Genomic DNA, 25,404 nt, shown 5'->3' on the forward strand with positions numbered 1-25,404 from the left:
GACTAATACCGACAGGGAGACTTTGAGGAGCATGGAAGTGCCTGGGAGCTCCAAGAGGAAGCCAGGCCCTCACAAGAGCAGGGTCAGCACTGACCCATGGCAGGAAAAGATCTACCCACATTGTTTGGTAGAGCAGAATATCAGTAGAAAAATACATACGCACCACTACAAGTACCGTGTCAGGAAGAAGGTGCAAAAGGGATGAGACGTGGCACTAAGACAGAGAAATGTTGCCAAGTGAGTTTATTGGACAAGTGTTTCAGGAGCTAAGGAAACAAGACAAATGGAAGGAAAGTTGCTGGGGAAGATCAGCCCATGGGAAGTCACACGCAAGAGAGCTTGTCTTCCTGGGCTGAACTCCAGCAGAGACTTAGCATTCAGTCATACTCATGAGGTTGAGAGTCCTGTTGCTTTGCCTGGTGAGGAAAGGAGAGAGAAGGATTAGCCACAGAGCGCATTCAGGGCTGAAGCCCTGTTCCTCACTTCACTGGCCCGAGCGCGTCAGCTTAGCGTTGACTGGAGAAAAAAAACAGTCTCAAAAGCCCAAATACTCCCTTTCATCATTATCATTAAAGGAAAGATGAAAGGTTTCACACATTTGATACAAGCCAATTCCTCTGGTGAAGTACTTTCCACATGCCCTGATAAGCTTGTGGGACAGATTACGTAAAAATGAGTAAAATATCTTGGAAGTTAACAAACAGGCCATGTACAGATCATGGAAACGGGCCCTTCGCATTTTGCCTTAAAACGCGAAAAAACCCATCTCCTTTGGACAAGTCATGATGCTCCAGAAATGTCCAGTATATGCCCAAAAGCAGTTAGTCAAAAATACATTATAAAACCAGCCCTGCGTTCATAGTAGGTATAGGAATTGATCATGAAAGGAAGGGTTTTACTCTTGTACGTACACGTAGGCATTGCAGAAAACACATCTGTTGCTGTATGTTTTGCCGTCAGAGCCGCAGTGGGGCAAGTATTCCATGGTGCAGATAGGAGAGACTTCTTGGAAGCCCTTGCAATGCTCCTGCACACGGAAGACAGACATGAGTCTCTGCCTGAGCACAAACCGTGGCCCCCCCAGCCTAAGGAATGACACCCCGCTGAGAAATGAAACTGTCGTAACACCACCATAATAACCAACTCCAAGTTTCCTCCTGGTGGCAGATGTGACCTTGTACTATTTCTGCTCACTGCCAGGTCTTCTCCTGCACCGTTACAGAGCAGTGGGATAGATGCTGGCTCTTTTACGACCAGAGTGAAATTCCCAATGGATCTCCTCAGGTCTGCACACCACCACTCCCCCAGCTTGTAACCCAGAGCAGAGGACAGTCCCCCGTGAGCGTAACAGACACTGGACCTCACTCTTTGTTCCCATCCTTTCCCACTCACTTTTGTAATGTCCTCTTCACAGCGTCCGTTCTTTCTCTTGCCAAGATTGGTCCGATGCTCCCTGGAGGATGGAGAGACGGTTGTCAGCCACAACCTTCCCCTTTACGACCGCAGTGCAAGAACAAACCTCTCTCCCACGTAGCGCACAGGAGATTTTCGGATAAACTAGCTTAGCATTGCCTGCACAGCACTAACAAGAACATGCCCTTACGGACCAGGCACGTGCCTTCTGGAATAACGCTCTCCCCACTTGATGTATCCCACTTTGTGGGGCTCTGGGGCCAAACACCCACCGGGGCAAGCAGGAAAACGGGGGTAGACAGACGGGACCCATCCAGCACAGGGTTTCAGAGAGAGCCCTTGCACGTTACTTGGTACTCATGGATCCAACCACCACCGCTGCGAATCCCCCCGGCACAAGGACAAGGACTCACAGGTTGTGGGCACACAGTGTGCACTCGCTGGCGTAAGTGACACCATCGGTACCGCAGACGGGATCGTAGATCATCGTGCAGGCCATCAGCTCCCTGCCGTCCTTCAGCGTGGAAGTTCTGTACTGGCTGCAGTCGAGCTGGGGAACCAAGACGGCAAAAGCTCCGGCACAGGCTCTGCTCTGCGCAAGGGCCCCAGACACAACCCCCCCTGCTCGTGCCTCTGCCTTTTAGGATCTGCCATAGGATGAATTATGGTGATATATTAACTCGTTCTTCGTGGAAAGCTAGCAATTTCCTTTCATAGCTTTCCGCTGGAGAAGGCTGAACCAAGGCTTGAAGGCAGACATCACTCATTCAACTTTGTGTTTATCATGATGCCCCTATACCTTACTGAACCTACCAGGATATTACCAAACGCAGCTCAAAAATAATCTGCAAACCAAAATGGCATGATTTATGCACTTCCTGCGAGAGAGCCGGCTGTGACCGAGGAGTTTTTCCACAGCCCACAAGAATGGAGGGGAGATGTGCTGACAGCCCTTTTGTTGCAACGGGACGGCTCCGGGTGTTGAAATCTGCCAGCGGGACGGGCAGCAGTCGAAGCTGATTTACACCGGTTGAAGAACTGGCCGTGCGTTTTAGCACTCCCGGTTTCTCCAGTGCGAGCTCGTCCTCCCTGATTTATGTATCTCACCCGGTGTGAGCACAGAGCGTACTCAGGAAACAAAGGATGACATTTCACAGTTTGTTTGTATAGAAATGAAATATCTGACTCGGGATGTTGACTCTTTCAAACACATGCTAATGAGATGGCTTTGTTCTTCTATCCCCCAGTGAGAGTAAATAGTTTAGGGCTGGCCAAATATAGTTAATCTGGTATTTTTATAAGATTCATTGTCAATATACATTAGATTACGCTGCATTTACTAAAAAAAAACAGAGAGGGTTTTGAATCCCCTGGTACGTTAGGTATCAGCACTCAAAACACAGGCAATTTTCTAATCTTTGCAGAACATCCTTTTGTAAAATGCAAGCATCCAGAAGGCACCGGATACCCTGGGTCCTCCGCGTCCCCTTCCCATATTGCCAAAACAGGCTGCCGGGTTCCCGTGGCAGCTATGACAGACGGCTGTGGGAAAGGGAGTTCTTCTTGTCAAGCCTTAAATCATTTGTGCTACCTGTCTCATAACTCATTCCGCACCTGTCCTCTCCTCTTTCTTCCCCTGACCACAAGCGGGAAGCACACAGTGTTCCTGCTGCCAGAGGGTGATATTCACGCCCAGAAGGAAGGTGACCCTCGGGGAAGGCTACACCACCAAATCCCACCAGTGTTTATTCAAGTTCTACCGTCGGCACCAGCTCAAGCTCTTATTTTTCTTTAGGTTTCACTTACCTGGGGAGCTTCCTCCACGCACCTTCCGTCATGCCTCTTGGCAACATCGGTCCCAAACTCGCTAGAAGAGAAAGCGGGGTTAAAATTGCTCAACAGGTAACTGTGTTGAGCTCTCGGGGGGTGACCTCCGGGGCTTACATGTTGTGGGCACACAGGGCGCAGTCGTTGCTGTAGGTGACGCCATCTGTCCCACAGATCTCGCGCAGGATGAAGGGGCAGGCTGCCACGGCTTCGCCGGTTTTGGTGTTGCTCAGGTACGTGCTGCAGTCCACCTGAGGAGACAAAATAACAATGCTGGGTCGGCTGCCGGGGGATGGAAGTGCCTCATCTGCAGTCGGCCCACTCTCATCCTCCGGATTTTAAAGGCTTCTGCCCGAGGAAGATCAGGTTTTTTTAAGTTTAGTCTTCCACTGTAAGCGAATTAAGTAATTGCAATTGGGTTTGGCATTCTCTGCTAACGGAGGGAAGAAAGGAACAGCTGGCCAAAAAGGTGATTTTCCTAGAGCAGTGTGTGTGCAAGTGTTAAGACGAGCATTTAACCCAAGGAATCTGATTTAAAGTGTTTGACATTGAGTCCAGCTTGACATAGTTAACTAAATCTGAGATTTTGTTTCAGCTCTTTTTCAAAACAGCAGCAAGAACTGTTTCACCGGCTCCCGCTGCAAAAATATTTACAGTATATAAAAATCTAACAGTTTAAATATTTGAGGATAAATAGACAAACGCCTATTGGAAGTCAGTCTGCACTAGCTAAGCACCACTGACACTTCACTGTCATTTTGCGTAGTTTCCCCGATACAGCGTCTCTTATTACCTGTATTTCCCACATGGTCCAAGAGCAAATTAAAGCAAAGCTGGCATTTTAACAGTGTGCCTTTACTATAGAAAATATATTGCAGTCCCTCAGGATGCACGGAGTTATTTTTGGTGCTTTAGAGCTGCTCTGCATAAGCAGAATAAATGCGTTGAGATATTATCAGCACGTATTGTTACTGTGCAGGATAATAAAGCTATTTTTGTAGGCGTATCTGGGAGCAGATTTTTCCTGGCTGACCAGAGCGCGAGGATTTTTTAACCTGCCTGTCTAGTGCAATGAACGAATACACGGACATCCAACACAGCCTTCTGCCTTCCTCTCCGACTGTGCTAAAATGGGCTGCCTGGTTCTTGGGCTGCCTCTCCTGATTTCTGCTCAGAGGTCTGCAGTACCGGGACGTTTTGTTTCTGAAGTCCCGGCCTGTCCCCGTTCTCTCGTGCCCTCACATTCGGCACATCGGCAGCCGCCGCTGTGAGCAGCAAGGGAGAGCCGCAGCCCGAGCCCCCCGTGCATCACCCCGCCATCCGTCACCCCCCCGTCCCTCGTCACCCCCTGTGCAGCCGGGAGCATGGCGGGCGCGCTGAGCCCAGCCAGGCTCTGCCTGGAGGCTGGAGAGGGAGTCGGGGGGGGGTTATTTTATAGCTGCTTACACTTACAGCAGTGCTTTCCTCCTTGCATCTTCCCGCGTGGCTTTTCTTAACGTGAGTCCCGTGCTCTCTGAAAGGGAGAGCTCGGCGTTAGCGTGCTCACCAGCTGAGCCCCGTGACACCCAGGTGCCACAGACAGCAAACTGAACCCACAGCCAATATATACAATAAAGGAGGCATCCAATTGCCTAATGAACCAGCTTCTCCCGGGCATCAGCAAGCGTAATCCCGAGCGGTAGCAGACCTATCCCCAGCCACTCTTTCGTCTGCCCAAACACCACAGCCCCTCATACTGATTGAGAGCTGGCTCTGATTGAGAGCTGGCTCTCCCACAGCTCCCCCGGGACCACAAACAGAGCATCAGGGAACAAAATCAAGGTGACGGGGGCTTCAGGAGGTTGAAAGAGAAACAGAAAGAGACATATAGATATGTTGGTATCAAAAGAAAAGCTGTCTGGAGCAGTAACCGTGACTAGTCACTCCAAAAGAGAGAGCTATGTACAGTACGTACACGTTATGGGCGCAGATGCCACATTCGTTGTCGTAAGTAAATCCGTCTGTGCCGCAGACTGGGAGCAGGATCCTCGGACAACGTACCTGGGCTTTACCACCCTTAATCATTCTTGATGGGTATTGACTGCAATCGATCTACAAAGAACAGGAGCGTCAAGCCTAGGGAAGTCCTTGTTCTCCGAGAAAACCCCCAACGTAGCCTCCTGCCATGCCTTCCGTGCTGGGCTGCTGAGACGACACTAGTGCCACGTCTCAGTTCTCCCAAAACCAGGCTGAGTCAGTTCTGCATGAATCCTCTCACGCGCAGAGGGAACGGCACAGCACTGCATGGTTTGTGAGGCGTCAAATCACTGGGGTAAGTAGCTCGGTCAACCCCAAATACAAGATGTGCCAGAAAAGCATTAAAAAAAAAAAAAAAAAAAAAAAGAGGAAAAAGTAGTCCCCTTTTCATTCTGCAGTATAGATATAAACAAAACACCAAAATAGTGAAGGAATTTGGACTTTGCTGACAATGCCTTCGAAGAGCATCCTTCAAAGGAAGATCTAAGCCTAAACTGACCGATTTCCACATTTTTGTGTTGGCACGTGCTAGGCACCAGCTCTGGGACTTCTCGCCTGATGCACTCAGATCACAACTTGTGGGGCGCTCCACGTACCAGCACATATCCCCACCCCGGGGGTCGGGGTAGGTAAGAATTCGTAATGAACCCTCTGTGCCTCAAAGCCCATCTGCCAGGGCTGCGGGGGCAAAGAGGGCCCAGGGGACACCTGCCTCGGGACAGGTGGGGTCTGTAGGCACCCCCAACACCAGGGGCTGGCAGAACTCGATGACATGTGGAGAAAGCTGGGCTTCAGGCCAGCTCACTTTCAGAGAATACGTAGCCTCAGGGAACCTTTCAGTTGATACAGCTAAGAGGAGAAACATGCCTTACATTGAATACTTACCTCAGAAGTCTCCTGTCTGCATTTTCCATTATGCTTTTTGCTAACGTGGGTCCTCTGTTCTCTGGAAGAGGGAAACAAAGTAGAGGAACTAAATGATTCACCTCTTGGTCGCAGTCACGTGCAAAATGAAGCAAACCATGGCTTCGGACTCTAGAGCGTATCAGAATAGTCACATTACTCGTTAACAAGCTCATCGCATCTTGTCATAGCATGCAATTTAAAGCAATATTCTGAATTATTCGTTCCTCTGCTCAGTCACTGCCCAGCCCACAGACTAATCCGAGGAGCTGCCATCTGACTCGTGAGCACAAAGAAGGTGTCAGAAGGAAATTCAAGGTAAATCCAAAACCAAGCCGGTTTCTAAGAGACTTGAAGAAAAAGGGGAAAGCAGCAATGCAGAAGGATGGTTCTCAGGACTGCAAAGCATGGCTGGCTACTTAGGAGGAGTGCTCAGCCTATGGCACTTACCCATTGTGGGCACAGATCCCACATTCATTATCGTAGGTATTGCCGTCTGTGCCGCAAACTGGGTTCAGGATCCTCGGACAGGATACTAATACTTTGCCGTCTTTAGTGGTTGTTGTTGGGTACTTATTGCAGTCAAGCTGTCAAAATAAGGAGAATTAGCTCTGGTGGGGCCCTTGCTATGCAAGAAAAGTTGATGCAAAACCTTTTCATTCTGCATCCCAGCCTCCAGTGTTTCTGCACAGGACAAAACCCTGATACACTGAAGCTAAATCTTCAGTCAGAAGTGAGCTTTCCAAATATTATCCCGGTTCTCTAGCAGTCAAGAAAAAGGACTATCTCGGAGAAGGGATCCTTCAGGCAGAAGAACATATGCAAAATTTGGGCCCGTTCTCATTAAAAAAAAAGGGTCTTGAATTTAGTGGGAAACATTTTTCACCAGCTGGAAATATGACTAATACTGTTTTGGTTTGTGTTGGTGTTCTCCCCACTTCTCCAGCTCGGTGATTACTTATTACTCCAGAATCCCTGTAGTAAGCACAGGGTTTGAAAGGGCAGAGAAAAAACGGTTATCTGTCAGTTGGAGAATGGACTTTCTGCATCCCAGAATTTGGGTGCTGAAATACAGAAGCGTCTCTCCCTGAGGCACCAGGCTGTTGGCCCTGTATGAACGTACAATAAACTCTACTCTAGAAATACGTGTGCCTAGTTTTCTTATGAGTCTCGCTATGGCTGTGAAAGCGACCGGCATGGGAGTTTTGGGTCCCTGATGCAAAGAGCGTAGAGAAAAGGGCCAACCAGCACAACACTTTGGCAAGGGAAATCTTGGGCGTCCCATTGGGCACAAAAGCCACCTTAGTACGTAGGGAGGCGGGTTCTGCAGCACTGGCTCGCTGCAGCGTCTCATTTCATATCCACCTCCTTTGTCGGTTTGGTGTATGCGTGGGGCGGCCCTCTCTTCGGAGCAGGGAGGATGCAAAATCCACCCTCACTGTGCAGAAAGTCGAAGCACGGACTGGGACCCTCGTAAGCCTTGTCATACGGTCTTCTTGCAGTTTCTGGGGAAACCTGTGGGGTTCTCGGGATTCTCTCTATTAACCGCCCTGAGAGATGGATTTCTGACTGTTATTGCACTTACGGTGACAATCTGCTTGCATTCTCCATCATGTATTTTGCTGACGTTGGTGTGATGTTCTCTGAAAGAAAGAAATGCTTTGTTTAGGAAGCCTTGAGAAGAACTTTTCCCATTACACACTAGGCACTGGGACAAGAAAGCAAGGTCCCACCTGCCTTGTGGGACACTACAACTGCTTGACTTGTCTGAACGCGCCCCACAGATGGCAGCAGCAAACGCACAGTATTTCCATATCACACGGTAATTAAGAGTTAGGAGTCAGTAGGTGTTACGAGTAACGCTTTGATCTGTTCGTGGCTCTGCTCTGGGTTGTCCTGTGGTTCTTTTGTGATTCCCCTCATTGAGCACAGACAGAAATTGGGGAAGAAAACTCAGGTTGGCTGGAGAATTACAAGCAGCCAGCTCCAAAGAGACCTACAGAGACATCTGACCTCAGAAAGGCGTTTTACAGACGTGCTCCTGAGAGCCTTAACTATCACTAATGATCCAGAAGGATGTTCTATGCACAAGACTTACGCATTGTAGGCACAGATCCCGCATTCGTTGTCATAAGTGAAGCTATCTGAGCCACAGACTGGTTTCAATATCCTTGGGCAGGCTACCATGACGTGACCATCTATTTCAGCTCTTCGGTACCTACTGCAATCGATCTGTAAAAATAGCAGGAATAGAGAAAAGAAAACAAAATACATTTTCAGTATAAAGATATAACACTCCTATGTAGTCCGCTTACTCTCCCTCAGCCTTTGGGGACAAATCCATCATCAAACTAATCCAACTATCAAAAGTGGAAGCCAGAGTCAGTTCTGTGGGAATTCTCTCCTGCTGAAAAAAATGACATAAGCAAGAAGGACTGTGATTTGGATTTTGTGAGCTCCTTCATAAGATCCTGCTATCCAGGTGGTGAGATCCAACCTTCAGCCAACACAATGTTTTCATTTTATTCCCAATTACAGAGGCTAGATCCGAATTAAAAAGCACAGAGACATGGTACCAGATAGCCCATAAAAAAACCTCTCGGCTTTAATTATCATCAGATTTTCATTCCCTTTGTGCTGCGCACGTTCTGTTTTCTTCGTGTGTGGTGTTTGAACTGTCCCCTTTTACAACAGATGAAGCCTTCCATGGACTTTGTCTTACCATAATTGACTTTGGCTCGCATTCTCCATCATGTGCCTTCTCCACGCTGGACCTCTGCTCCCTAGAAGAAAGCAGACCGGCGTCAGGGACCCCAGAGAGCGGCTTCACCTCGAGGGCGGCAGCGCCAGCCCCAGCTGCTAACTCCCATGCTCCTCTGCCCGGTCCTTCTTTGGGGATGAAGTTGCCACCCTCGCCGCAGCCCCTTGCCCCGCGGCTTCTGCTGGGCTTCCAGCATTGCTCACCTGTTGTGCAGGCAGATCCCGCACTCGTTGCTGTACGTGTTGCCGTCGGTGCCGCAGACTGGCTTCAGGTTCCTTGGGCAAGCCACCCAGGCTGTCCCATCCTTGCCGATGCCGCTGGAATACTGGCTGCAATCAACCTGCGAAAGCAGCACGGGATCAGACCCAACACTGGCTCCCGCAGGGGAAGAAACCCCCACGCAGCCTCCCGCCGCCGCGGCCACAGCGCCTGCAGCTCCTGCCGGGAAGTAAATTGGAGGTATTATTTTGAGTCTGCTCAGGCAGTCAGGAGGAGTGAATCTTCCCTACAGAAGTTTCTGGTTACGCGCTTTCCTGCCGGGGTCCGGGGGAGGCACGGCACGGAGGAAGGGTTGCCGTGGGTGAGACGGTGCCTAATGAAGGCAGCTGGTAATTGGGAGCCCGGCCATACACCGGAGCCCCTCAGCTCAAAATCTGATCGCTTCAAATCGTGCTGCAGTCTCTGGTGAGTTACGGGAGTCTTGTGACTGCGTGGGAAGAACCTGCAGACAAATCCATGGCACAGACCCTGCTGTTTTCCTCTCTATGATACAGATATAGAAAACCTCTGCAAGAACACCGCACTTCTGCAGGTCTTACTGTATAGAAAAAAATTACCAGAATCTCAGTCTTTGATGGTTTCAAGTGTATCATCTTCAGACAGTATTCCTCACGAGGAGGTAACCTACTGCCTTTGGCTTGCAGTAGCTAAATTATGTCTAAGAGTTAATACAATGGGATTATAAAATTACTTCTCACTTTTTTCATTTCATTTAATGAACAGAAAATATTGTAAAAAATGGGGGATCTTTTACTCTCTCGTGAAATTGGCAACATCATTCAATCATGCACTGGAAAATATTATTTGAACAGCCAAGCTTTCATTAGATTTAATCCACTTGCTCATCAGATAATTACATACTGTTTCTACTTTACCAGAGACCTAGAATAGAACAGAATGAATGGATCTGTAGCTCACCTCGACTCCAAAGGCAATACCTGAAAGAAAAAAAAATGGAGACAGAAAAAAAAAAATATCAAACTATATGCAGTGAAGATATATGTAAATCTTTTCTTGAAACTGTTAAATTCAGTGACTGTTGTTGACCAGTTCATTTGGTTTAGGAAAATGTGTAGGTTTACATTAGGCCAGTAAACGGTCACAGGATGTATCAGAAGTTACTAAATAAAGTTTCATTGCACTTTTGAGGGGAGATAAAACAGGGGAGAGCACATATTCATCCATCCCTCAGATGTTACAGGGAAGCGATACAGGTACTTCAATTTGGTACTTTTGGATTTTAACCTCTTCTAAAGAGACTTTATATTTGACTTTCAGAAGTTTGGACACGCGTGTTTAAGATGCTCCTGCTCCTTCAGCAATTTCCTCCTACAAGCCAAGAAGATGAAAACAGTTGCCTATATGAGGTTTGCTGAAACCTCAGTCTTGAAGGCTTAATTTTTGCTACACTCTCTTGGCAAGAGTATTTCTTCATGGATCGAGGCTCTCCCCCATGATACAAGACCCAAATACTTTTACTGAAATGAACATTTAGCTCTGATGCAGCTGGATGGATCTCTGCAACGCCCCAGGAAATACTCACCCAAGGAGCAGCAAAGGGCTAGAGCTGCCCTCACGAAAACCTCCGTTATCTTCATGGCAGACAGAGGCACCGCTCCAGCGCAGCCTGCGAGCTCTCTGTGCGGGAGAGGAAGATTGCAGGTAGGAGCAGGAATATATAGCGCACCACAATACCAAGTGGTCCCACCTTATTAGCTCACGTTCCAAGTCTGTCATCAACATTCAAAGCCAAAAATGTATTTACACAACTCTAGATGTCTAGCTAATGATTGACATGGGCATGTATGCCAGGAAGGGGCCTTTTGCATGGCTCGAGGGGAGCGGGGAGTGTGCCAGGACCCCTCTCCTCCCGGATGGATCTGTCCCAGCCCTGCGCTGCCCCTCGTTGCAGGCTCACATCTACCCAGCGACTGGCTAAAGGCAATTAGGTCTTTCTCCTCCTCTATAGTTTTCAACTGAGCTGATAGCCAAAACCCTCATTATTCAACCTCAGAGCGTGATTTTGTACTCTTCACTGCTGCGCTTCATCCCAGTTTGAGCCCAGGCAATTTCAGCCCAGAAGGTCACCCTGTGCTCTGCGGGAGAAATCCTGTCTTCTCCCGTTTTAAAAAACCCAGCGGTGCTCTGCTCCACGTGCCAATTTTTTCTGTACTACAGCAAGGAGCAAAAATATTAATTTTGGTACTAAAAATCCCTCTTTTTGGCCGTTCACTGATAACTCCCATGGTACCCTCTGCTCACCTGCTACCACCGCCCCCATGGCCAGTTCCTGACCCACCTGCCAAGCCTTAGTGACACCATCCCACGGGGCAGCAGGCCAAACACTTTTGATGTCTGTATAGACTAGATGTACTGTATTTCCTTTATCTAGGAAGGCAGACAACATTGCAAAGATTGACATTAGCCCACGCATGGTTTCCTTCCTGAAGATTAAATGTGTGCATTATCCCTCTACAGTTTATATCTTTAGTTTTCTTCAAATTTCTCCTGAAGGTTTGCCCACTATTAAGGTAACAGAACTTGGATTAGTCCTGAGCCCTTTTTCTGTTCTTTAAGGAGGTTTTTGGCAATTCTTTGGACTGGTCTCAGTCCCAGTCTTCTCCACTGGGAACCTAAATTCTCCAAATTTCTCACTAACTTTTAATCTTTCAAATTCTGTACTTGGTAATCAAAATCCTGACTTACAGATTTATTTTTTACATAATCTAAACAGAGAGAGCTCGTGTTGAATCATCCCAGTTTTATTTTCTAAGCGAAGGACCAACACCTTTCGCACTTGAAAAGCAAATCCACAATAACACGGTTTTGGGGATTACCTAATGGAAAATTCTATTTGCTTTCATATCCAGGAGCTCTGCTACTATTAGTAGTTTGCAGCGTGCATCTGCAAAGCCAACGTCTCCCCAAATGCCAGCACTTCCAGGCACGTTAACCTCTAGTGACACTAGAGAGATCTCTATTCATATATCTTCTTTTCGTTCCTTCCCCTTGATATTCGACCGCAGTGTCTCCTGCCCTGTCCCTTATCTCAGTTCCACCAAGTGTCAAGGACTCCAGACCTTTGAACCAACGCAAGCCTCAGCTACAAGGACCTCTGCTCATCCTGATTACAATACCCATCTCTCAGGGCTTATTCCAGCCAAGACTATCATCAATTAATGCCTCCTGGAGGAGGAAAATGTATCTTGACAGCTTAATTGCCAGACTCCGTAAAAGCTGTCACGGTCAAGCAAATTCCTGCCAATGTCCACAGAGACGACACCTGAACCTTATCGGAAAGGAGATATTATTTGCAAACCAAATATGCAGTTAAAATAGATTGACTCAGCAGGTTCTGTCAAGATCACAGCAATTCTCTTCCACCTAAGTTATTAAATTTGGGAAATAGTTTGCAATAGGAGGCAGATTATAGGGAGAGAACAGCAAACACTTGTCAAGGATCTAGAGAAGGAACTGGGACCTAGGAAACCACCGCAGCTATAGCACGTGTCTGCCGTTCCCCGCGTCAGCCAAGGCACACAGTGCTCAGCTTTGGGCTCCCGGCCTGTGCACAAGGAAGATCCATGCCACGACCCTACAGGCGAGCCCTCTGCTTCACAGAGAGCCACTCGGCAGAGCCTTTTCCAGCAGCCATTTGTCCGTCAGGACGGAGCCTTCCAGGACCAGAGCAGAAGGTGCAGCACACCTCACCCAGGCTGAACAGGGAGACCTTTGGTTTTCCCCGTGTATTTACACCTTTGTGTTTCTGCAACCCCCACTTGCAGTCACGCTGTGTTGACATCTACCTGTTTGTTTTCCCTTTGCCGGGAATGGGAGGCTCTGCAAAGCCCACCTGCCTGAGCAGCCCTGGACACGGGCACTCTCCTCCTTCCCTTCTGCAGGTTACCTCTAGTCCCAGCTGTGAATCATCCGTCACCGTTTCTGCAGAATTTCGCTGACGTGGGCCAAGAAAAGAAGCAGCCCCTCGGAGGCCAGCAGGCAGTGAAGCCAACCCGCCTCTTTTTCAGAAATATAAGTTGAAATTGTCTGTGCTTCCCACCCACAAACCAAGTGTGCGCTTGTTACTACACCTAACAATAAACTGCTTCTTTTGGGACCTCCAGCGTCAAGGCGAGTTGTGAATTCGCACCTGGACTTGTAATTTGCAAGTAGTTGCATTTACGTCTTACTATTTTCAGTGAACAACTTGAGCGGAGTTGCTCATACCTTCATGCAGGGGAAAGCATAGAAAGTTCTTGTGTTGCGGTCCTGGGGGGAGGGCTCCTGCAGCAGACCGGAGCAGGGAGATCCCATGGAAATGGCCCGGACGAGAGCTCCCTGCAGTAGGAGAGATGTGCTAACAGATGCCAAACAGGGGAGAGGAAAGAGAGAAGCCCGTTCACCAGTCCCCAAGATGAAAGCAGATGGGCCATGGAGCAGAAGTTGCGATCATCAAGGCAAATAATGCTGAAACCCCCAGGTACCCATACGCAGCAGTTGTTTGGTGGGATTGAGCGTCCCAGGGACGTAGGGAGAGACAGAAAAGAGAGCTCTGCAGCAGACCCAGAGGGGCTTCCCTGCACAAACAGCATCAGGCTTTCCTCGTCACGACTCGCTCAGTTCTTGGAGAAGCAAACGCCCCTGAACTGCAGGATTTCTGGCACCGTGGCAGAGTGTGAGAGGTTCCCTGGCCGGAGCACACCGTGCTGCCGTGCAGGGGCTCTCCCTCCATGGTGGCCTCCAGAGCAGCTGCGAGGTAGTGGGCAGAGCCACCAGGCTGCAAACGGACAGACTGCAGAGGATTGAGAAACACCCCGGTGAGCTCAAGGTCTGCCGAGTCGTCTGCCAGAATCAACAGTCCTCACTATACACCAAGGGCAGCGTTTCCACACCCTGAAGAATTGCATAAGTACCTGACACCTTTTATGAAAAAAGGCGAGACTCAAGGCCCCCGCAGAGAGTCGTTTAGCTCAAAACCCAACCGTGTTGAGAGTCCCCGAGACCGAAGCTGCCGATTCATAACGCCGGTTCTGCAAAACCTCAGAAACTGCTGTGAACCACACGGGGTCTGTGGATCTTGGCAAGAGACGCCCTTAACAAAGTGCAATTTACAGCAAACTGAAGACTCCCCAGGGTGCTGGTACCTTTCCAGGTTGGTAGAGGGCCGTTTTAGCCTCGTTACTGTGTTAGAAGGCAACACAAAGGGTAACCAAGAGCACACGTAGAAGAAAGGGTAATAAATTCCCAATACCTCTTGAGCCTTTGCCTCCTTCTCCCCAGGAACCTGATGGAAATAACGGGTGGCATCGCTCACATCGAGCCCGGCCAGAGCTGCTCAGGACAGGCATCATCATCGAGCCCTTGGAGCGATCTGCAAAAAAGGGGGGGAAGCAAGAAAGGAGGGACCAGGCGGGCTGCCGAGAGCAGAAAGGAGCGATCTCTGCCACCTCTGGCAGGGCTCTTAGTGAGAGCACAGGCCGTTTTAGCAAGTCACTGTCCTACGCCTTCTCGGCAGACGGGTTTGGAATCTGTTTAACGATCCCTTATCTCCAGCTGCGATTTTTGTGGATGATAATTTCCGCTAGCAGCAGGAGAAATTCAGAAGGTGCTCAAATACTGACAGAAGAGGCTACTAGGGCACCGCCTTCATCAGTTCATTGCTTTTGGAGCATGGCTAACGCAGGTTTTATGGGTGATTATTTCAAGACCTAAATACTTGAAATCACTACAAATCATAATGGCTTTCAAGTGCGCTGATTTCCATTTGCAAGAATTTATTTTAAGCCACAAATTGTGCACTGCTCTTATGGAATCATGTAGATGTCCCTGCACATGATTTTAGCTGGAATCAGCGAGCAGACATCATCAGAGAACGTTTTTACTGCCTGATATTCATCATTCTCGGGCTGCATAAATAACCTTCAAGAATTTACTTGTTTCTCCCCAGCTCAAAGGCAGACAAACCCTGCATCCCCCAGAACAGCAAACCAGGGCCAAACTGGCGACTTCCACCCTGCGTGGCTGTACTTGGTGAGGGGATTTTCCATGTGGAAATAGACAGTAATAATTTATTTCTGAATCACAGTGTTTGCTCACGTTAAAAATCAGCATAGAAAAAATATTAACAACTACTTATGCCAGAGTCTGCTGATAATAAAATGAGATTTTAATATTATCAGCAGAAATAAAACATGATGCGTGCGTCAGCATTTTGAGAGTTTAAAATCAATTCTTATTGACCTGCAGTAGAAAAAAAAGGATTTGATAACTTAATTGAAAAAAAAAAATAAAATCTACGTCTTTGGTGGGAGTGAAATTAATTGGCATTAGGTAAAATCCTGCCAAAATCCGAACGAAAGTCTCTCCAGCCTTATCTGCAACAGAAAGTGTTTACAGATCAGGTCACAGCTAAAATGGACTCAAACACTGTGTGTTCACTCAAGGTCTTCTGGAAATGTCCTGCAATAAAGTTTATACAAATAAAGAACATATTTGCTTTAAGTAACGGCTATAAAAGAAAGTACAGCAAGTGCGTGCAAACTGCCAGATTTCTGCTAACCCACCATCACAGCCTCCTGCTTTGCAAATCCCACCCCATTCTCAGATACGCTGCCCCCGGGGAGCCAGGGGAGCCCCTCGCTCAAAGACCCGGCTTCATCTTAAAATAGTTTCAGACTACAAATGAGTTAGAACTGGCTGTAAATCAGGTACATCCCAAAACAACGATACTTCTCCTTAAATAGCTTAAGCCATCCAACACCACAGAAATTCCCACTTCTCCATCTCCCCCCCCCACCAGGACCCCCAAGGAAGGACCCCTCCCTGCAGGAGATGCCTCCTGAGATGGGCACCACCTGAGCCCTTGTGCCCACAGGGCCCTGTTTGGGGAAAGAAGTTCAGGCCAAGGCAGAAGGTGACCCAGAAGCACATGGTGAAAGGTCCGTGAGCCACCAAGTTGGCTGAGCTTTCTGCTGGGCCAGCACTGCCTCAAGGGTGCCATCAGTGCTTCTGCCCTCTCACAGGGAGAAATGCTGCTGCCCAAATTCACACCTCCAGATCCCAGAGACCTTCCTGGCTGTGTCCCCAGCTCCAGCTTTGGTGGGGCAGGCCTCAGCACACCATCTAACATGACCAGTCAAGGCATATCTACTTCCCACGGCTGCACAAAGTGGTCTGCATTTCCCAGTGCAGGGTGGAAGAGAACACTTACTGCAACAGCTGAACTGCCAGCCCAATGCGTGGGATGCTTTAAGACCAATTTTCCTCAGTGGGTTTCCAAATGCAAACCAATTAAATCTCAAAACAACCCTCTGAGGTAGGTAGTGTATCCTTTAATGTCCGTTTTAGAGGCAAGAGAAAAGGGCTGAAAGGGTGGTGAAGTGATTGACCCAAGACCCCACAAGGAGTCAGAGAGAACCTGACCCCTGGTCCCTCCTCACAAAACCCTGGACCACGCTCTTCCTCCTTGGGTCCAACATCTTTGCCGGGTATTTACAGCAGCTGATGCACCCCAGGGGCCTCTGCGTTTGCTTATTGCCTACGGGGCACGCAGCATAAAGCCGGAGTGGTGGCCTCTTTGTCCCACACGGCTCGGTGAAGAAAAGTGACATGAAGCTGCTGAGTTATCTTTATTGTAGAAGCACGCAAAGACACAGCGAGGCGGCAAAGACCGCAACGGCATGCGTGGGGCAGACCTGGGAAGACACCTCTGGGTCCCCACAGCCCTTCGCCCTCCACCTGAGCAAGGACGGGCCCCGTTCGCTGCAGAAGGGGATGAAGGCAGCTCTGGCAGTCCTGGAGACTCGGCAGCTCCCCTGATGCTCGACATCAACTCTTCCTTTACTTGCCCTGGGGAGACAGGGGGAGACAGTTTATTGCTGTAGTCCCAGAAGGCAAAGGGACCTGAAAGGACCACGAGGAAACCTCAAAGCTGGGATGCTCCCATGCTGTGCAGGGGCTCTGGGCCACCTCTGCCTCCCCATGACGGGGGACAGGAGCACGCGGCTCTGCCAGCACCCTCCCTGCTCCATGGGGACAGCTCGGCTGAAAAACCAGAGAGCTGGGGGCAAAGGAACAGGCAGAGCCCACCACCACAGGCACTAGAAAGTCTGCACATTCCCACAGGCTCAGCCCCACCGTCCCCTGGCTGCAGGGAGAGGGAAAAGCACGCTGCAGAGCCCTTCGCCCCAGCCCTGCAGCCCGCCCGGGCAAGGTTGGACCCTCCAGCCCTTGGGAAACGCAACCTCCAGAGGACAGGCTGGCCAAGAGGGGGTAAATCACTGCCCCTCTCTGTACCTTTGGTCGCAGCTGATCCCCGGTGTTGGCTGGCAGTCTGAACTCCATTACTTCTGGAAAGAAAAAGCAAAAGATAAGACCATCCCCGAGCATGACCGTTGCTGTGTGACACTCGCAGAGCGTTAGCATCAGTGTGACAGCCCCTGCAGCCAGCTCAGCGGCCGCACGAAACAACTGCAGCAGAGCCTGGCACCAGGGCGGGCAGGTTGGGTCGCTGCCAGCCTAGGAAAACAAGACGAATTTCAGCCCAAAAGCTAGGTACTTTCCACACCTACTATCTAACTGGGAAAGATCCTGCTTTTTTTCTTTTTCTTCCTTCTGCCACCTTAAAAAGAAAGGTGACAAAATAGAAAGCATTGTAAGAAAAACAGGACCTGCCCATTGCAAACCTGGGAGTTATCTGTTTGTTCAGAAACAGATTTTAAAAAAGGAGAAATTGGTTATCTCCTTTTTTTTTACCTAACGTATTGACTAAAGTGGGCGAACTGGTGACTATCACGTGGGTGATTTGTGGAAAAAAACCTTTGAACAAGTAAAGGAACTGCAAGATACACAGCATTAAAAGTGAAATGTACTGGAAAGACCCAGAACAAATTCACCTGTATGACACAGCACTGCAGGAACTAGCGGCTGGCTAGCTTCCCAAAACAGGTATCGAAACCCAGGACTCGGACCTAACATTCATCCGCAGTAAAGCGGCAGAGGATCAAAGGAATTTGGTTATGGCACAGAAAAGGTGGTGAGCCGGGACAGCGGCCAGCCCGAGGCCCCGGGGACAGGCTCTCTCTGCATCAAGGTTTTCCACCACAGCAGCGCACAGATACACCCTTTAGCGTCAGATCTCTCTCAAACCACACTGCTTCCCGTCCCTTCCTGCAAGCATCCCTCCCCCGATGGCAATCCGGCCACCGGGCAGGGAGAGTTGCCAGAAACACCGGGAAAGCCAGCAGGAGCTTTGCAGGCAGGAGCAGACGTAGACACTGAGCTGCAAAGGGATGACCTTGGACGTGCATTTCGTCAGGCAACCCTGCACCCTCCATGGACAATTTCAAAATACAGCTCAAGGAAACATTATGTTTTTGGGTAACGGTTTCTTATCTGTCTCCAAAGCTTAAAGAGAGGCCTTTGCATTTTTTTCCTGCACATTGCAACGGTCTAAAACCATTTCTGATGCCAAAAGCACTGCTGGAGCTGGTTTCCTCTGGTTTTAGCAGCACATATTGAGTGCCTGCCCCTTCAGTAAAAGAAGAATTCATTATACTGCAAGTGACCATGAATTTCAGTACTGAAAATAACATTGCTCTGTACGTTGCTCATAAGCTTCCAACTGAGAAATAGGGAAAGTTTTTGATGGGCTCAAAAGGTTTTCCAAGGAAATGGGCTCCCACGTATTTCCAATCCGATTCTTCAGGTGACTTTGTATACATAAACAAAGAATAAGTCATCGTGCCTGGGGGTTCATGTTTGGCGCTTTTTTGCCCCAAGGAAAAAGCTTATCACTTTCCCTTTTAATTGCATCCAGCTCTCCTCAGAATAGCCGGCATAGCTACAAGCTCTCTGACTTTCTGTAAATGGCACAGTCCTCTAATTGCAAAGGCTTGAGAGCCTTTGGTAGAACATGGAAGAGTAAGGAATTCCAGACCAGGCACAGTTTTGTGGAAATCCTCTCTGTTTTTCAGTTGCCGTGGTATACCCAACCCCGTCTGTCCTGGGCAGTGTAAGCACAGGCCCCTCCTGTAGCGCCTGGTCTCCCCGCACTCCCAGAACACGCAAGCCAACAGTGGCTCCATCACACCAAAGGTCAAGACATGAAGGCCTCCAGCACCATCACAGGCAGAGTTATTTCTCTCTGCACCACAATTTCTTCAAATTTAAATAAAGTTCAGAGCACTCTACTGCTTTACAGAAGAGGGGAAGGGGAGGTGGGATGTCTACTTTTTAATGTTTTGGGGATCTGCTGGCATCCTGGCACTGAGCAGAGGAAGGCATGGCATGATGCTACGGCATGAAGGCTATCCCACAGGAAAGCTCTTCATGACCTACAAACACATTGATACCAAATTCATATGCAGAAGCCAAAGCTCCCATCCAAAACTTTGCAGAACTTCTCTGCTTGGCTCGTTCAATATTTTGATTCTCTCCAGGTCTGGAAAGTGGGAACAAATCTCAGTATTTCCCTGGGGATGAGTATTCAGTTTCTCAAGAGCTCATGCCAATACAGAGGACAGTCCTCCCCGGCTGTTAGAGGGCATCCCGCGCACTCCAGAGACAAAACCTCAGGCCCTAGCTGCAAATAAAAATACTGGAGACTGCCAAGGTGCCACTGGTGGAAAGACAAAGCACAACTGAGAAATATTTAACTCATCTGCTATACGGGATCATACCAGATGTCAAGGCTCAAGACCTTTCCCAAAAGTATGCCACTTAGTGAATAATTTTCATTTCCCAACTGTCTCTCTGGGTGTTATTTGGGAAGTGAGCCTTTATGGTTGACGCAGTTCTAGTCTTTCTGGCCTCACCAAAGTCCCCGGAGGAAAGCCAGATGTTTTCCCAGACGTGTCATTCTCCTACCCTACAGCCTAGGTAAGACACAGAGACTGTGCTCACATTACACATTAAATCCAATTCTGAACCTGTATTTAAACATCTGGACCATGAGCACCCCACTCCTGTGGCTCTGATGCTCCCACCGCAGCTGCAGGGGGCAAGCTGCTCCCCAGCACGCACTTGGAGAGAGAAATGGGATGCTACACACAGCCAAGAGGCACTTTGGGTGGCCGTTTTCTCCACCTCTCAGCAACATTCCACCCCAGGGAGGAGGGGGGGGTGGGGGGGGAAGAAAAAAAGCCAGAAGAGATCTGGGGCTCCAATACCCCTCTTCCCTCCCAGCCTGCGATACAACTGAACCCTCCTAACCTGCAGGACTCCCCAGGATGACCCTCAACAGTACTGGAAGGTGCTACACCACATGGCTGAATAGCAGCCAGAGAGCACGGCTTTAATTAACCCATTAGTTCAGTCGACTTGTTCTTTCAATTAACCTGCTAGTTAACCTGCCTGCAGGGTCAAGGTGTTGACCCCCAGCTATTGCTGAAGAGCCCAGCGGGGGCAGCCGGTGACTGACCGCCGAGTACTTCTCATTTTTCACGCTCCGCTGTGGCTGCCTGGATCAGGCCCCCAGGAGCTGGGACGGTGCCGACAGGGGAGTTTCACAAGGGGAAAGGGAAAGATTGATGTTTCCCCAGCCCAGCTGTGGCATGCCGCTTACCACTTCAGGGGCAGGCTTTCGGCATTCACCTCGATAGTTTACCGTGATGTAGTTTGAAGCTCTCCTGCAAAGGGAGGACAAGACGTTGCTTATTATTCACTTGCAATGCCACAGCTCTCTGCCATCGGCATGACAGTCCTCTGTGGGCTCCTTAATACTTTGATGCTACTTCCAATACGATGGCATTTATTACTCCCCAAACAATCTTACGATCGGGCAGAAAGGGAATAGGGGACTCTGGAAACTTGTGTATCTTAATTAGCTGTCATCAGATTAATCTCAGGCATTTTGATCTATGTTTGCTTAACAGCAAGGCACCAAGGACACACTTGATAGTGAGTCATGATATATCAAAACAAACAGTGTGCTGCAAAAGACACTCGGGAATGGTGGATGGCCCTGTATTACTGAAATCTCTCCGCCTACTCACATGGCAGCTGAACACAAGTCACATTCATTTTTGTATGTTTTCCCATCAGTGCCACAGACTGGTTGTGAGGATTTGCTGCAGAAAATCCTTCCACCCTTTACCCCGTGCAGAATTCGATCACAGTCCAGCTGAAGAGAGAAAGAAATCACATTTGGTGCTGGTTCACTTGCAAGACCCTCCTTTACGCGACTTAAAAGCGCTTATGAACCAAGCCTTGCCGTGGGGCCCCTCTGCCCTGCGGCACGTCCACCGCTCCTCGGCAAGGCCAGGCTTGTAAAGAGGTGGTGTCTCTTGCTGGGCTGGTCAGCCAAGCTTCTGGGGGCCCTGCTCCACTGCCAGGCACAGACCCACTCGCCGGATCCACCTCGGCACCAGGGCAGGTTTATTTCTCTCACCGGGGATCCACAAGAAGATGAAAACCTCTGCTACCTGTTCCTACTCCTCCTTATTGGGGCTTTGATGCCGCTTCATATATCCAAGAATGAAGATGAAACCCATTGGCCAAAATTAAGGAAAAACCTCTACAGCAGCCGGAGGGTGGTGCGACATGCAGCACGACTTCTGACACCCACTGAGTTCAGAGACAGAAGCACGTATAAGCAGCTATGACTAATTAAGGGTGCTCTCATGTCTCCTCTCGAGCACGACAATGAGAATGTTTAGACACTGCTTTCCTACAAACCACACGCGGGACCAACCAGGACAAACTCACAGCACAAGGAGTGGCCTTTTGGGACCCCAAAAAGCCTCTCGCACTTAGGTCTCCACCCGACAAGGATGCCGGGGCGAGTGTTTGCAGAGTCGTAGCAAATTTCAAACAGCAGAGGTGCCTGGCACACACACAGCCCCTTCCTCCTCCCGGCTGCCCACCTCTGCTCCAGGTGATGAAAAAAAGACCAGGACGAAGGAGTGACTAATGGGTTCCCATCCCCTCCTCCGGGTGCTCCAAAACATGTTGCAATGGCTGCAAGTGGTGCAATCGGAGGAGAGCTGCAGCTGGGACAGGAGGACTGGGACAGAGAGGACATTTCTCCTCCTGTGCCACCTGGAGATGCACCACTTAGCACAAACTGATGGTTTATCAACAGCACCGCAGGGAGGGCAGGTTTCGTGCCGGGTGGCACGGGGGGTTCGGTGACATTGGGGTGCTGTGATAGCACCTGCTGGTTAAACGTCACTTGCTAATTTCATTAATGTGCTGCTTCCTCTCTCATCTGGCTAATTAGCGATGACACGAAGGCAGAGAACGCTGACCTTTGCAATTCACTGCTAGATGCCCTCCTACGGGCCAGACACTGCTGCCCGCAGTACGACCCCCGTGCCTGCGTTACCACCCAGGGCAGGCGGCCACTCCACCGGCAGCCCCACATATCTCGGGTGCCAGCAGCCAGTGCCTCCCTTCTTTTGGCTCTGGAGAATCGGAGCTGCCTGCGACAAAACCCACGGGTGGCCCTGGAAAGAGGAGAGGAGCAGATTTGCTGTCTGAATCACCTCTCGTCAGTCAGGCTCATCAGCATCCACTCCTCCTCCGGCGCTACCAGGAAATACCACTAAGCCCTGAAGCTGACTGGAGTTATTACGCCTAATGCTGCCTTTGGAATGCATCAAAATTGCTGTACCTGAACCACCTATCGGGACTTTTTTTACTTAAATATCCCTTTTCTACAAAGTGGTCAGTGACAGAGCTTCAGAGAGAGTTACGGCAGGTTGTAGTAAGGTCCCTCCAGCCCCACAGAAACACATTCCCTATCCCTTCCAAAATGTTATTTAAATTACTGTATGCAAATGCTGGAGGGACTAAAACATCAGGTCGATTTTTAACCATCCTAGCTCCTGACCACACCCCGTGACAGGGAGATCCACAGTTTAGTCACCCTTTTTATGGTAACTTATTTTCTCTTATTAGTTTCGTATTTCCCGCTTTTAGCTTGGTTGAAACCATTGCATTTTCTTTTGGTGGGCACAAGGTAGAGCAGACACCTTCCTCTTCCTCCCACCTTATTCCATACACAGTCATCATCTACCGCTCAGTGTTTCCCCCTTTATCACTCCCTCCCCCTGCCAACCCTGTCCTCATGCCCTGGTCACCTCCATCACCCTGCTCCAGCCACGGCCTTTGACTCAGCACCTTCTCAACATGTTGGGGGTGGCACTCCTCGCCCCACTTTGGCTACACGTGGGGCAGGCATCCAGCCTGAGCTCAATGCCAGCACCCTCACAGCTGATGTACTTCCATGAGGAGCCAACCCCAGAAGCAAAACTGGCTTTGGAAGGTCTCATATGGGCAAATCCAGCCCTGCTCTCCTTCCCTCTGCTTCTGTGCTGGGCAATACAGGGGCTAGCATCAAGGTACAGATGCTTGCACTCATTCAAACCCTTCCAAGGACACGGGGCCAACTGAGAAGCTTTAAGGTCGCAGCAGAAACAGGAGCAGCTGTGGGGAAAGGAGCCGGCGGGGGCTCAGAGCCAGCGGAGGAGCACCCCACGGGACAGGTCCCCATTTCTGCCCGCACAGCCGCCGGCCGAGATGCAGGAGGGGGGTTTACCAGCTGGTGGGCGTTGGTGTCTCTGTTCTGCGTCTTGCGGCCAGGGTTGCAGTTCCTACCGCTCTGAGCCACGTTTCCTTGCGGGCTGGTGGGGAAAGAGCAGAGAGGCAGCTCATCACACCTCCCCTCCAGAACGGGGGGAGCCCGGTGCGAACCCTCCCTCCCCACAGACTTCCCCCCACCCCTTGGGGAGCTGCTTGCGCTATGGCAGCACCCACCCACCCACCAGGAGAGGAGAGGGCAAGAAGCGCCCCCCTGCCCCAGCCACTTGCTAACGGGAGGCAGCCGACAGCAGGACAAACCTTGCCCTGTGCTCAGCCCAAGTGTGTCACCACCACAGGGCTCTCCAACCCTGTCTGTCCCCTGGCACTGCTGGGTGGAGGGGGGAGAAGGGACCACACCAGCCGAAAGCAGGGAATCTCAGAGCTCCCCAAAAAAGGCTCTGAAAAAGCAGCAGCTGAGTCCTGCTCAGGTCCAGGAGGTATAAAACAAAGAGGAGCGCCTGACCAGCGCACCCAGAAAGCACCTGGTGCGCCGGGCACTGCCTTCGAGCCAGCGGGTGAGGATGAGCCAGGGCCAGGCAGCGGACACGTGCCCTGCCAGGAGACAGGGTTTGCTGAGCAAAGGTGTCCCGAGAGGGATTTTGAGCACAACAGTCACCGGTGCTTTATGCACAGGAAAGCCAAGGACAAAAAGGAGCAAGGGTCGCATGAGAAACATGCCCTGCTCTACACGTCACTTCCCCAGCGCTGTTTTCACCAGTGGGGAGAAGTGCTGTACTGAGCACCAAACACCACGGTGTTCAATTCTCCATCCCAGAGAGTGCCACTTGGGTGCTACGGAACCATTCCTGCTACAATCAACCTCCTAACCACCCCTAGGAAAAAACATGTAGGTACGAGAGAGGGCAGAAATCCTTGCCAGGGATTGTGGGGCCGTCGGGGGGACAGGCTGCCACCCCAGGTGCTGCTGTACTCACCCTCTGCCGGACGAGAAGGGACGTCTCTCATTCGCGCCCTGCCGCGACCCTGAACCAGCACAGTTGTTCTGCAATAAGGCCAGGATCATGTTCAACAACCAAGCATAGAAACAACTTTTATACAACTAGAGAAGCAGCAAAGCTAAAGCAGCTCCTGTCCTCCCCCCTCCTCCCAGACCCAGGGAGCTGCGGGGCTGTTCCTGGAGAAGCAGGTTTGATGCTTGCTCCATACAGGCTTTAATACCCACCAAATGTTATCATCTGAGGGCTGACAGGATTGTGGGGAGTCTGAACCTGCCCTTATCTCATATATAGCATCGCACCGTTGGGCAAGCAAGAGGGGCTGTTCCGCCAGGTCCCAACGTGCCCACCTTGTATGCTTACACACAGGTCCGTCCCACAAACGAGCAAGGCTTTGCAATACAACCTGCTTCTCTCCCCTCGTCAGCTGGCTCCAGAGTCCCAAGCACCACGGTCACTCCGGGCTGACCACAGATAGTCCCTGGCCATCAGGGCCCCACTGACTCTCACCGCCCCTTTCTCTGAGCTCAGGGCAGGCTCCGAGCTCCATCTCACCTGCTTCATACGATCTGAAGTGAAGCGGTTTGTTGCGCTGGGCGGTTCCACCAGACTGACCTCCTCTTTGGGCTTCCTTTTTGCTGGAAGAAGGGGAGAGGAGGAAAAGAG

General features: G+C 50.1%; 2 protein-coding genes across 3 annotated transcripts in view; both read right to left on the minus strand.

Annotated features, from left to right (window-relative positions):
- Window positions 1–228: 228 nt before the first annotated feature.
- On the minus strand, window positions 229–10,879 carry LOC134521842 (ovoinhibitor-like). Its single transcript, XM_063348860.1, has 16 exons — window positions 10,743–10,879; window positions 10,118–10,137; window positions 9,124–9,260; window positions 8,882–8,942; window positions 8,258–8,391; window positions 7,745–7,802; window positions 6,610–6,746; window positions 6,142–6,202; window positions 5,195–5,331; window positions 4,693–4,753; window positions 3,358–3,491; window positions 3,220–3,280; window positions 1,827–1,963; window positions 1,393–1,453; window positions 912–1,027; window positions 229–416 (listed from the first exon to the last, which is right to left on the minus strand). The coding sequence occupies exons 1-16, from the start codon at window positions 10,795–10,797 to the stop codon at window positions 371–373; spliced, it is 1,416 nt and encodes a 471-aa protein (XP_063204930.1). The 5' UTR covers window positions 10,798–10,879; the 3' UTR covers window positions 229–370.
- Window positions 10,880–21,291: 10,412 nt separating this feature from the next.
- The window catches only part of LOC134521844 (serine protease inhibitor Kazal-type 5-like), a 99,617-nt gene continuing 95,504 nt past the window's right edge, over window positions 21,292–25,404 (minus strand). For both annotated transcript variants that reach the window (XM_063348863.1, XM_063348862.1), the window contains 4 exons: window positions 25,294–25,376; window positions 24,718–24,785; window positions 23,739–23,823; window positions 21,292–21,320 (listed from right to left, as the gene is read on the minus strand). In XM_063348863.1, the coding sequence (XP_063204933.1) occupies window positions 24,745–24,785; window positions 25,294–25,376 (124 nt within the window). In that variant the 3' untranslated portion in view covers window positions 21,292–21,320; window positions 23,739–23,823; window positions 24,718–24,744. The remainder of the gene's footprint in view (window positions 21,321–23,738; window positions 23,824–24,717; window positions 24,786–25,293; window positions 25,377–25,404) is intronic.

The sequence above is a fragment of the Chroicocephalus ridibundus genome, chromosome 11 (assembly GCF_963924245.1).
Source record: "Chroicocephalus ridibundus chromosome 11, bChrRid1.1, whole genome shotgun sequence".
In the NCBI taxonomy this organism is placed as follows: domain Eukaryota; kingdom Metazoa; phylum Chordata; class Aves; order Charadriiformes; family Laridae; genus Chroicocephalus; species Chroicocephalus ridibundus.